This window comes from Pagrus pagrus, assembly GCF_965226575.1.
Source record: "Pagrus pagrus genome assembly, chromosome: 19".
Lineage (NCBI taxonomy): Eukaryota > Metazoa > Chordata > Actinopteri > Spariformes > Sparidae > Pagrus > Pagrus pagrus.
The window spans coordinates 5,942,756-5,956,878 of NC_140203.1; the positions used below are offsets into that span (position 1 = coordinate 5,942,756).

At 41.1% G+C, this 14,123-nt stretch overlaps 1 protein-coding gene across 1 annotated transcript in view; it reads right to left on the reverse strand.

The window, feature by feature from the left end:
- Window positions 1–558: 558 nt before the first annotated feature.
- LOC311275418 (aquaporin-3-like) overlaps window positions 559–14,123 on the reverse strand; it is a 69,468-nt gene continuing 55,903 nt past the window's right edge. Inside the window, exons 4-8 of the mRNA XM_084383966.1 lie at window positions 6,459–6,585; window positions 4,582–4,719; window positions 3,801–3,919; window positions 1,589–1,806; window positions 559–903 (exon numbers count right to left, since the gene is read on the reverse strand). Coding sequence (XP_084240092.1) covers window positions 711–903; window positions 1,589–1,806; window positions 3,801–3,919; window positions 4,582–4,719; window positions 6,459–6,585 — 795 coding nt within the window. The 3' untranslated portion in view covers window positions 559–710. The remainder of the gene's footprint in view (window positions 904–1,588; window positions 1,807–3,800; window positions 3,920–4,581; window positions 4,720–6,458; window positions 6,586–14,123) is intronic.

The following is a 14,123-nucleotide window of genomic DNA, read 5'->3' on the forward strand; positions in this document are numbered from 1 at the left end:
GGCTCATAAAGATCACTTTTATGAGAAAGAGTGAATATTACCAAAGCTAATTGTAATCTGAAGACAGGATCACACTGTGGCATGTTCTAATACTCTGTAGATCATTGTTTTGATCAGGTAAACATGAGGAAACACTTGCAGCAGTTTAAAAAATGTGACACAAATATCTGATTTTCCAAGGACACCATTGTTTTTAACAGTTGTATTGGTTTATAAGATGTGTCAAATGTGCCAGAGGTGCAGTTTCACACAGTTCCTACAAAGTGAAATAGAAAAGGGTGATTTGAAGGTTTCTTCCACGTTAGACAGAAATAAACAAGACACCATTCAAGTGTGTCTTCGACCTAAACTTTCTTTTGTTTGGCTTTTTTTTTTGGTGAGCTGATGTATTTGTTTTGTCAGACACAGCGGCATGAAGGAAACAGTGTTTTGCTTCAAGCTGAAATGAAAGGGCTCACTGGAGTACAGTGAAATGAATTCAGAAAACACATGTGCCATATTTTCCTTAGAAGCTGTTCCTGTCTGTTATGAGGTGTCATAAAAGAAGATGTTCCCATGAATACTGATCGATGGCTTAAATGTTTATCCAAAAAGTGATGTTAGTTACAGAGATGTGTGAAAAGCAATAGGGTTTCCCTGAAGAGCAAAAGAAATAGCTGGCGAGAATGTTATCGTCTTCGACATGAGCGCTTAAAGAAATTCAGAAGTGCTCATGCATCCTCGTTGGTTGTAATATTGGAGAGTTTGAAACGTTCCTCCTCCTCCTCTTTCTTCTTCTTCTTCTGCTTCTCCTGGACGTCTCTTTCTAAATGATATCCAATCATCAGCTGATACATCAGCACACCCACCACTGCACCCAAGAAGGGGGCACAGATAGGCACAAAGAACCAGTAGGTGTTTGCTCTGGAAGAGAATCAATTGATAAAACTGTAATGCATGAGGTCATTATACATTTTTTATTCTGTTTACTTTCTGTGGCAGGCCTGAATAAGATATGAGTGCATATGAGAAGTTACACAGATGCATCAGGGTCAGGAAGCATGTGAATCATGTCAATATTGAAATGTTTAAAGGGGCATTCCCCCAGATTTACAGATGAATATCAGTTTACTCGTCACAACAAAAAATCGCAGTTGTATAATGCCCTGAGTGGATGCTGACAAAGGTCATAAATGTTTTATAATCTAACAATAAACATGTTTATAATGCTATTCTTAACACTTCTACAGTCTCATTAACACATAATGTTAGTAATCATCTTCTGAGGGCTTATAAGAGTCTTATTACCTATTAACTAACACTTATTCCAAGGACCTGCATATAAAACATTGCCTTCACTTTAATTTCACTATTTCTCATGTGTGCTTTTATGGGAATTGTGATATTCCAAGGAGATTACTGGCATTAAAAAGTGTGTTTTGTTATATAAAGCTTGATTGACAGGTGTCTCAAGCTATCAAAGTCCCTCTTTGACTGCAGACTTTACCTCGTATCCAATCTTAATAACATCTCCTGAGCCACATGGATGATGTCATTGTCTATTGTTAACCTGACATACTGTTTTAGACCACAGTAGCGCTGTACTCACGTGAAAACCTCTCCACCCCAGCCTGCAAGAGCCGTGAAGACGCGCGGTCCGAGGTCCCTGGCTGGGTTGACAGCGTAGCCGGAGTTGAAGCCCATCGACAGGCCGACGACCAACACCACGAAGCCGACAGTGAAGGGCTCCAGGCCCTGAGGGACTGGATTGTTGTGTGGATCAATTATGGCCAGGATGCACATGATCAATGCCGCTGTCCCAATAACCTGAGATAGAACACAGGGTCAACAATCTATTGATACTTTTCACATTCATTTGATGTGATCCTTCATTAATTTCATTAAAGAAACAACAGTATTTTGACTGTTCCAGCAGCAGCATGATATATATGAGATATAAATAACTCTGTTAATCACACTGACTTTTCTTTTCATTAACTAATTGGTCTTGTGATTCCTGTGAGATATTATTGTTATTAAAAGATCACCTTTAAGAAGTTGTGATATTCATCGTGAATTCACTCTGAAAAAATTGACAAGCTGTGAAACAAAAGACTCCTGGAGAAAAATAACTTTTTCATCAGACAGCAGCACAGAGCAGGTCTTCTGCTGTCTGCTGATGTATTCTGACATCAATGGAAGGCAGAGGCACCACATAGAGAGCTGAGCTGACCTCAATTCACACGATTGCATCACTGCAGGTCCGGACTTCAGAACAATCACTTTCACAGCATATGCACACAGCAGATATGATATATATAACTCCACATGCTGTGACGCGTCATGTGGAGCAAGCCCCTGGCCGGCTAGTGACCCCTGCTGGCCGGGGGGAGTACTGCTGATGTAGCTGAGCTGCAGAGAGGTGAAAAGTTGAGCCGTGTCTACTGCAGGTTTCATTGTGTTGCTGACACCAGCACAGAGGAGGTGCTGTTTCTGTGTCAGCAAGAGTCTCCGAACATCTTCAGAGATAAACCGAACAGTCAGTCAAAGAAGCTGTTTAGTAGGAGTTTATGAAACGGTGCATATTGCCAGACATAAGGTGCATTCCCTAGTAGTTCCCTGCCAAGTGAACTGCACAGGGTATTCAGCCATGTTAAGAAGAAACATAGGGAGCAGGAAAAAGTTCAGTTCAAAGGGAACTATGAACTGTGTAGGGAGGAAGTGAATAACAGTTTGTCGGCATGTGACAGGATTACCCGTCTGTCATTGCACACAAACAGTGGAGCTCGATTGCAAGTAACGCTATCATTATTGGTGTGAATAGTTCAGTCGTTAAAGGATAAGTTCACCCAAAAATGAAAATTCAATCGTCTACCTACCCTCATGCCAGTGGAAAAGCTTAAGACATAAAATGGCTCCTTACAGTTCATCGGGCGTAATCCAAGTCTCCGGAAGCCCCCGTGATCCCAAATTGATTTCAAATTGGCTTCACCCTCGAAGCTTGGTCAAACTTGGGCTCTTCTCAGCTGTTTGCTAGAGCACAATTTGAGGTCTAATATCCTGTTGAAAATGTAGATGCAATATGTAATGATAAATAATACATGCGAATTGCAGGGACCAAAGCTCCCTGTGTGTCGTCTGTAAATTACATTTTTCATGCCTTGTTGGCTGAGGCTCATATCCAAAAAATGTCACCCACACCTGATGTAGAAATAAGTTCTTTTTAAGATTAATACGTGCAGCCATCAGCAGCAGGATGATGTGCGTCACACCTGCAGTGTCCAGGTTTTTGATCGACAGCGTGTAATTTAACTTTCATTTATTAATCAGATTTTCTGACACGAACATATCGTATCGAGCTCCTTTTTCTTCACACACTGATTCCAATTTTAGACAATCAGATTCTATAAGGTTAAAGAGGATGAGAGGAGCTGATGCGATTGGCAAATGGGCTGTTCTGAACTGCCAGATTTCTATATAATACTTCTGAGCAAGTCCTACACCCTGCTATGACAGCACACTTTGTCCACAATGGATGTGACTCAACCTCGTTCTTCAATCATCCGTCTCTTTTTTTTGGTTTGAGTCAATGCTGCTGTCTATTCAGCTCCACCAGACGTGCTTCACTGTGACCTTAAGTATCCATCTGAGTCTGCGATCATTTTCTTTTTGTCTAAAACATTTGAAAATGAGGCTGTTGCCGAACACAACAGACCATGACCACTGATGGAAAGTGACTGTTTAGTACTTGGATGGAGATGGAGCCACCATTTTTATCGACTACGGGTGACAAAACATCTAGAAAATCACGTGAGCGTTACCTGATCGAAGAATCCATTAACCGGGCTGAGATGTTTGGATGGATACGTGGCGAAAATCCCGGCTGTGGCATTCTCTCCCACCACGACCAGCTCCCCCTGGCTGAAGTCCTGCAATGCATCTGGTGGGAGAATTAGGCTTTTTTATCAATCCAGTTAGCGCATGAATGGCAATCTCATGATGGCAATGTTGGTCTGTCAGTCCCAACATAAAATTGAAAATTGAACCTAAAGAAACATAAAGTTAAAACATATCAGTGGTTCCCTGAAACAAACATTGCTATTCTGGCTATTGTGCTGAGATGCAACAAAAAGCGGGGACAGTGCGGCCCACGGTCAACCTCTTAGTCCTGGGTGTGCCCACACTCAACAACTATTTCATGGATTACCAAAACTGTATCCACTTCTTTGGGCCTTCTTGCCTGTAAAATTTGAGCACCTTCATAAATGTGTACTTTTAGAAAGCAATGACTGCAGCCCCCCACGACTCTGTGAACACACACAAACTCCCAGAAGGTGAAGTTTTGGTGTGGAAGTTAATCACTTGTGTAAGAAGACAGCTGTGTGGGCATATTAATCAACATCTACAAAAAAAAGTATAGATGCTCATTTAAATGCACTTTTCTGGCGACTACTCCCCCAAGCTGTTAACAAGAGCATATTCAAAACTGGAAAAAAAAAAGTGTCCCACTGAGAAACATCGTCATTGTGTAAGCGTTGGAGGTGCTTGTTAAACATTAAATCATTTTCATTAATCTGATTGTTCCTCTTCAGTTTCACGTACCAAAATACAAGCCGAATACAATCGCTGCACCCAGAAAGGCTCCGAGAGTCTGGAAGAAAAAGAACAACGGGAACTTCCTCCAAGGCTCTCTACCAAGTAAACACAGCGCGAAGGTCACCGCTGGGTTCACATGACCACCTGAAGATGAGAATAATGCAGAAATGATGGTGCATATTTATTAATGTATCTATGCTTAGCATCTGTGACTCAACTGGAGAAAACAAACAACACATGCAGGCTGCTTTATCTCTAGTGCATACAGTACAGCCCCCCGCTTTTCCCCAGTGGAGACTACACACTTCTAAGCCCACTGTACAGTCAGTAATTGCGGTCTTGGTAAAGTCCTGTTAGGATGGAAGGTCTTTGTGACACAAATTAAATTGGCGGGATGAAAAGATTCAGAAAAGCCTCCTTTTTTCCAACCTTGAAGGGGGGAAAAAACGGCTCTGATGGCACACTCATGCGGGTGCCTCGTCTGTATCCACACCTTGATCGTGTCAGGTTTGGAGCTATCTAATTATAAGAGCTTATTCTCTCTGCTGCAATGTGTATTAGAAGGAGGACAGGCTCATTATAAACGCATTGAAGAAGTGAGCATGAGTGAACCGCGGAAGCCTTTGTAGTGCTGCTGCTTTTGACAGAAGATACCAGGATGGAGGAATTGACGCGCTCACTTTCCTTTCAATTACAGACCACGTAGTTTTCGAGTTAAGGGGTAAGTGCCCCCTCCGTCGGTGTGTGTCTCTTTTAAACTTTGCATTCCTCCGTCCACTGCTTCCTGTTTGCTTACCCCGCCGCCTCTGGCTGTCATTTGTCTGGCAAACACATCAGCGTGGTAAATACTGCACTTCAGATAAGTGCCATTTGCCTTTTGCTGATATTTAATGTCTGTCAAGCCGTCAATAATAAAGACTCCCTGTTATGCTGATGGAAGTTGGGGTCTTGTGGGAACTCTGTGGATGACTGACTGATGCAAATGAGCTCAACGAAGTGTGATCGTCTTCATGATAATAAATATTTCCTCCATTTATGAACTCTTGTGTTTTGTTTACATTGGCTTTACTTCCTCGTTGTTCTTCCTCTTAGAGTATACGATACTAATAACTGCAAAACAAGTATTTCTTTCTGTAAACATGATTTCCTTTTCTTCTAACCATATTATGCTCATTTTCAAGGTTCATACTTTTATTTGGGAGTCCTAGTAGAATAGGTTTACACACTTTCATTTTCAAAAAACACATTATTTTTCTCATGCAGTGCATCGCTGCAGCATCTCTTTTCACACTGTGTCCTGAACACTCCGTTTTGGCTACAGAGTGAGACATCTCGCCTCTGTCCAATCTTAAGTGAGAGATGCAGCAAGATGTAGCCAATCAGAGGCAGAGTTGGGCGATGCCGAGAAAGGTAGTGTGATCTAAAATAACGTCGCTACAGCAGTAGCAACTGTATGTCTGCTGACTGACTATCTTATAATAAATATGTAAAAATCTATATTTATATAACGCCTGTTACATACTGACACACACGCTCGACTCCAAACCAGGTGTGTCAGGCAGTGCAGGAGCAGTGTTTACAATAGGAGAGAGTAAATCCCTTTGGTGTGGACTTTGGGCTTTTTTAACTTTGCAGAACTTTTACATGCACAAGAATGCTACATAACACAATAAAGGAAAGGCAAAAAACCCAAAAAGCATAATATGACCTCTTTGCAATGTTACAAAGCTCTTAAGAATTAGATAAAATAAGAATAAAATTAATAAATAAATCAATAAAGAAGAGTAACAAATAAAAACATACAGCCCATATACATCTTACATTGTGGTTAAAGGGATTTTTCAACTCATTTCAAGGATTTGAACCGTACAGTATATCCTCACCTGAGACCTGTCCACTCACAAGGATGCCCAAAGTTGCAGCAAAACCAAAAGCCAAGTTGACAGTGAGGAACGTGCCATGGGAGCCTCTGCTCAGCACCAGCTGCGCGACTGCACCGCAACCAAACATCTGAAAACAGAGCGGGGGAAACACTTCAGACGAACAATGTGGATTTAATGATTGAACACATTCATCTTTGATCCCTTTTTTAACAACACGTTTTACCGTTTTGACTTTCACCCAGAAATATGCAGCTGAGTTAAAAACAAACCCTGAGATGAAGTTATTTTATTTTTACAGACAGACAGAAGTGGAAAGACTTCAAAGAGAATAACAAAGCTCTACAGTGGCCTGACCTCGAGTCAGGTGTCTAGCTGAGTCTTGCTTTTCGTCTTATCCAGGGTGTGTCTCTTTGACCTCGGAGGTCATGTGTACGTTATGGTTGGTTCTTTGTGTGGGACTATTGATGCGGACTGCAATCTGACTCCACCTGCAGAGCCTGCCTCCACGGAGGGCCAGCTCGGACCACCGAGAGTACCTGATTGTCAGCTGAGTGAAAGGTCTCCTGGAATTAACAGATCAGACACAGCTGGAGAGCAGAATAACAAATAGCTCAGAGCTTCACGGTTGGTGCCCTCTCCTGATATTTTTGTTGTCTGTGGGTGACCCCATGAGAAACAGAGGGACACCAGGTTGTTTTGCACCGACTGAAAAACATTTTTTGCTTTAATTTGAAAGAATCTCGTGACTCTGGATTAGGTGTCAGCGGGGACTGCAGACGCTGTATTAAGTCTTTTATCATTAGCAAAGCGTATGAATGTATAATAATAGTGTTTCTATGTGTGTAATTCAAGTTCAAAGTGGAGATAACTGATGGAGGAGTCTTGGATGCTGTGACTCGAAAATTATTATTTAAATAAATAATTCAGTGTTTCTTTGCTTCTCAGACATCTAAGAAAAGCAATTTAATGAGAAGAGAGCAGCAGTTAAACTTTCTTTACCTTTTAACACGACCGCACATGTTGCCTTTGAACCACTAAACAGCCCTACAAAAGATCAAACTGTTAACTAAACTCTTGCCAGACCTGACAAAACCCCTCACCTCTGTCTCGACACAAACATGTTGGACAAGAGAGAAACAGAATCCCTGGTGTCTTTTTTTCTCTGATGATGTCCTCACCTGTTTTTCTCGCCTTGTCACATCTTTAATTGTTGTTTGGGCTCACTAGCTGCATTTACATGGATTGTAACACTTCATATATTCTACCATGAATAGGAATAAAATGCCTCATGTAACCAATTCAATTAGAAGAGACCTATCAGATCCGGCCCGATCTGAATGAATTTTGATCGCGAGGGGTGATAGTAACCAAGTACATTTACTCAAGTACTGTACTTGAGTATTTCAACTTTCTGCTACTTTATACTTCCACTGCATTTTACAGTAGAGGCAAATATTGTACTTTTACTCTGCTGGATTTATCTGAATATATGTATAATTTACTTGTACTTTTGATACTTAAGTTAATTTAATATGAGATACTTCCAGACTTTTACTCAAGTACTATTCACAAGGGTGACTTTCACTTTTACCAAAGTCATATTTTAACACAACATCTTAGCTGTTACTCATATATGACTTTTTGGATACTTGATGCAACACTGCTATTAACCATGTAAACACATTATTCTTTCTGGACATGTTCACCTCACATGGGACTAACATTTGGTGACGTTGCTTCCCGGGGGGACAGAACATGGCGGTGGCAAAACAGAACTGGTCTGTAGCCGATAAAACTTTTTTGTTGGAGATTTTAAAAGATTAAGGGATTGTGGGACGCCTCGATGGTCAAAATTGTCCCAGGGCAGAATGTGGGTCCATCTTGAAAATTGTATTAACATACAGAGCGAATGAATGAATGAATAAATGAATGAGTGACCTCCTCTTCTGTTATATATTCGACGGATTAGATGCCCCACAGCTGGGCATAACCATTTTGCACATGTCAAAAAAGTTATATTATGATTAAATACTTTGGGGCATGTAAACACTCATCGTATCTTTATTTACCGTCCATATAAACAAGTACGTTGAACTTATACAAATAGCGAAAGGAACAAACGGAGGCATGCAAATTGTTAATGCGAACACATTTACATTTAATCCCCCTGTTCCTGTACAGCACAATAGCACAGCTTCAGTTTAATTCAATTTAATGGTAGCAGGCGATAATCTGAAGAAAATCCTCTGCATTTAATTTACGTTGAGTTAATAACTAGTTTATACAGTGTATGCTAATTTAGTCTATTATCCTGCTTTTCTTGAAAAAAAAAAAAAAATCTCCACTCAGCACCCTGCAGGAGCGAAGCAAAAATACTCACCACCAGAATAAGGGTTCCCAGGCATTCTGCCAGGGCCTGGCGGAGGAGCACATGTCGGATCTGGAAGGCCTCTGCCAGTTTCCCCAAGACTTCTTTCTGTTTTCCCATGATGCAGTTATTATAAGATTATCTTGAGATGGGCTCTGTGGTCTCACAACAAACGTGAGTCAGTGGCTGTGCATCAGTCTTTAGGGGTCTCATAAGGATCCCTCCCTTTATAAAGAGAAAAAAAAAAAAGCGGGGGCTCCTTTGGACTGCCTGCCACTCCTACATCCCCTCACAGTTTTTTTGGGGGGGCTGCTGAACTTCTGACTTCCTCTCTGCATTTCTCTCTCGACAGCACAGCCAAATATGAAAATGTAACTATAAAGTCTAGAAGCTAAGTGGTGTGGGTGTTTTTCAAGGTTTTTTGCCCTAGTTTAAAATTATGTTTAAAAATCCCCTCCAATTAACATACAAGTCTCTCAGCACATAATTGTGTACGTTTATTAAGCAAAGGGCTTCATCCCGAGGGACGTGAGATGATGAAGGCTCTTTCTCAGACTGTTTTTCTCTTCACTACTCCTTCTCAAGTCAGCCTCGCAGCTGCCTAGGACTCTCCACGTTAAGGTGGAATGTATAAATAAGTATAAACAGGTAGACTGTAGGATGCACACAACACTTCAAGTTGAAAACGAATATCACCACGGATAGTGGAAGATGCCAGCTGTTAGAGCTATATTATGTGCTCTTTCACTTTAAATGCACTAAAGTCTCTCTCGGCATATTTGCTCTAGACTCAAGGATTGAGCACCAATATGGACTTAAAACACTGCACTGTTCCTAAGGTGATATAAAAGTTAGTCTAAATGAGTGTTTTTATTTTGTTGTGTGTCCTTGTGATGCATTGGTAGCACAATCACACACAAAGCTTCCTTACCTTTCTGATTTTCAGCACCAGTTGGGGCTGAAGACGACCAGGATGAAATCTAATATGTGCAATTTGTGCAAAATTGGGCCCAATTTGTTACACGGATGGTCAGTGAAAGTGTCGATAATGTGAAATCCTGGTTATTAAATGTTAAATTAATTGGGTCTCGGTAATATTCATTCTTCACGTGTACTGAAGCAGCATTTCACAGGACATGGTTAATCTATGTGTCTTTCTGCACATATCTTCAGACATTTGATTTAGGCCCTGTTTACATGACTTCTATCTGCTGTGTTCACTGTGCTTGATGGGAATTTGAAGGCAACCATAGACAAAGCGGGCTGGAAGGGGTTAATTACGCTCTGACAGTAAGTGCTCACATGCATCATGGTTACCTGTGGAGAAAACCAGGGCTGGAGGTAATGAAGGATGAGCTAAAGTTAAAGTTAAAGTACCATGTCAGTGTTAATCTACTAAGAAAGCAGGAATAAAGCACAAAGAGGTGTTTACTCAAAGATGTTTTCACCTTGCTGTATCATTCAACTATTCACCAGAGTGTGGGTGTGTGTGTGTGCCTGTATTTGTGCAACCTTCCTCAAGCAGGCAAAAAGCAAGTGTTACCATTATCTCAGAGAGTAATTAAGATGTTCACATCTCCTGCTTGGTTCAGCGTATTAGTGCGATGGGAATGGCCAGAGGAGAGAGCTGTGATGGTTTATCTAAGAGGTGAGTTAAAATCAGACCGACTTGCTGTTTTGGCACAATGCACAAAACACCCCCATGATAACCCCAATTAACACATTTATTCAAGCACTGATTTATTTACAGATCAGGCTATTTGTCTGAGTCTGAGAGTTTTCCTTGACCACAGTTTTAACAATGTGTTCTCTCACGAGGCTGCCGCCTTTGTCTGCGCTCTTCGTGACTCACCTTGCTGAGAAAGAAAGGTACCAGAGACAAAATTGTATTCTCTCGGTCGGACTCCAGTGAATTGAAACACTAAATGCCTGCAGTATGTATAAAAAAGATGATATTTGATCCTTCCAAAAAAGTTGGCGTATTGCAGGCATCAGAATGATAATGAATATATGCACAACTACAATAAAATACATCAGTTCAGTTCAACTCTATACATCACTCTGTTTTGCAGGAAGCATTTTATTTCTCTGATCATGATGTACTACTTCTTCTTAGGAAAGGGTTAAGGTTTAATACTGCATGCAGTGATGAAAAGGCTGTCGCAATCCCATTGGGCTGTTGGGGAATGTGGCAATTGACGGACTTCAATGTGCTTTGAACACTACACGAAGGAGGTCAGTGTAACTTCCCGTGTCGACTTTGTGGCGCTACAGAAAACTGAACTAACGTAATTACACGTTAGGTTTAAGGATGTCAAGGATAGAACGCACAATGAAAATTTCATGTAAATGAAATGTCAGACATATTTCATACATGTAGGTGAAAGTAGTCCTAGGGGCTGCCTTTCAGGGGGCGCTAGTGAGCCACCTTTTTCCGAAACCTGTAACATTCAAAGAAAAAAAAAAGAAAGAAAGAAAGAAGAAAAAGTGGTGCCTTCGTACTGTCGGTGCTTGGGCTTCATCCTTGAGTCCAAGTAGACTTCTGTGCCAGATTTGAAGAAATTCTCTCAAGGTGTTCACAAGAATGGGACTTGACAAAAAATGACAAAATGCCTCCAGACACAGCTATCACGTGCTCCAAGGCATAAAAATGTATTTATGTGTCTGAAGGTTTATAATAATGTGATGCCTGAGAGGAGTGTAGAGTTTTAGCTCTACCCTGTCTCCCAAATCAATCTGTTTATTACCCCCCCACAAAAATGTATCCATTCATTGGTCCACAAAGCTGCGTCCGCCCTATAGCAACCACAACTTTCTTTTCACAGTATAAAGCTGATATCTGTGAATGCATAAACGCATGGATGCACGTGTGTACTGTAGGCTACGTTGTCGGCTGGTCGAAGCTATTGCGAATTTGGGCTTGTTTACAACAATAAGTGCATTAAAACGAAGCTCAGCATAAGTCCAATCTGGAAGACTGTCTTTTCATTCACCTCTCTCCCTGCTCCCTCTGTTCACCTGACCATGGGCGTTTCATGTACTCCCTCTCTATTTAACCAACCAGATTCTGCCACGCACACCATCAGCCAATCATGTATCTGCTGTCAAACTTAAAACTGCTTAAAAAGTCCTCTCAGCTGTCGGCTGTTGTTTCAGGCATTCGTGCATCCGTCCCTCTACCCCATCCTCCTCCAGCTCTTCACATCCAGCTTTACTCACCATCGACTCCCCTGTCGACAGAAGTCCGGGATCTTTTTTCCTCCATCACCACCACCAGTATCTAGACTCCATGAAGTCTAACCGCCAAACGTTTACACATGGCAGTAAGCCTTCATGTTCACTAAAAAAAAATATTAGTCTCCCCTGATTGAAATGATTGCATCAAATTCAAACTATAGTTAATGTCATGGAAGAGCATTTAGACATAGGCTTACTCACAGAAATATGCAGCCACACACACACACACACACACACACACACACACACACACAGACACACACACACACACACACACACACACACACACACACACACACACACACACACACTCTTCCATCAGGACATATAAGACGCAGCATGTCCCAACCAGCAGGCTGTCGCTTCCACTCAAATGCTAGGTTTGTTTAGCTGGAGCCCCATGCGCGCAAAGTAAATTGATTTTTAAAATAAAAATCACATTGACGCTCACTCCGGTTACCTCCAGTGAGGCATCTGTCACACTGATTACAATTGTTCGTCTCTCTGGTATTGACCTACCACAACCAAACAGTGAGGGCAGGTTTAATCTTTTCTTTGCACTTTAAAAATTAAACACGCAGGCTGATGATTTATATATTATACTCCTGAGCTGGATTCATAATGCATTATGTTGTGCTCTGTGTACACAATCAAAGGTCATATATTGTTCTTTGTATAACAACGCATAATGGATTAGTTAGAGGAGACAAAGGTGAGAGACGAAGATGAATAGGTATAAGCTTATTATTTACATTGACATAATTATGCCCGGTGTCGTGCACCGCTTCCTCTGAATAAAATGAGTGTCTATTATCGTTGGATGGTATGAAAATTCACGGCCAACGCTGGAAGGTGCTCAGTGAGTGTGGACACAGTAGGGAGAGTGGCACTGCATTAGCATAACATCAATGTCAAGCTTACATTCCTGAATTGAGATAATCAGTATTCCTACAGTCACATTAGTGTGGCACTCAGAATCCAGAATATACAGGTATCTGGTAATATCACCAAACTGCCATGTCTATATATGCGGCATTCACACTTGAATGGAATTTTAAATAAATATATGAAAATATGCAGCTGTGCCGGCCACAAGGGTAAATTATAAACGAGCCGGAAGAGGTGATGAGAGCCTGCATCATCTCTGCTGCTGCGAGTCTTATAGTCCGCCATGTAAGAGCTCCAGCAACATGTTCTTTATGTTTGTGCTCAGCTATGAAATTAGTGTTATCTTCATATGTATTGAAATATGTATTCAATAATGTACTTGCAATGTGTTATTAAACAAATACTAGGCCTTTATCCAGTGGTTTTTAACATCAGGTTGGTGTTCATGACCCTCCACTCTCAAAATTACAAAGGACATTGGGAATATGGACGATGTACAGTTGAGGGAATACAGTGCCGAAAGAAAAGGCTGTTGAAAATATTCAAAACATAGGGTCCACTTAAACAGATATATATATATATATATATAGTACAAAGTACAAAGCTCTTCTCCTTGCTGCTGGTACTCCGCACAGGGGGAGAGCTGAGAGCATCTACTGCAGGTAATACACTGACTAGGGATAAGTAGCTCATACAACCCCGCTTCAAAAGACCCGAACTATCCCTTAAATGTTTTATTTCTAATGTATTATCTATGTCTCTGTAAAGCACTTTGAATTGTCTTGTGTCTGAATGGTGCTATATAAATACATTCCCCTTGCCTGTAATATATGCAATATATTTAAAGGGATGGATTTCAAAATACATCAGCCTTGATGCAGCCACTGTCCACTGAAGACTTCACATCTCCAGATTTAGTGAATTTATCGGATAATCCGAAGAACTAATTTCTACTTCATGGCTTGAGATAGGAGCTGTTTTTTCACAAGACAGTGAGGAAAACTTGGAGGCAAAAAGCAACTGACAAAAAAAAAAAAAAGTTAAAACTCCTCCAGCTCATTCTGTATGCAGAAACACGCATACTGAGATCTATCCCATGCATATACAGAGCAGTAATGTCTCTCTGAGCTTTCAGCATGCGCTAATAAAAACCACCAGAGTGCCATCTACAG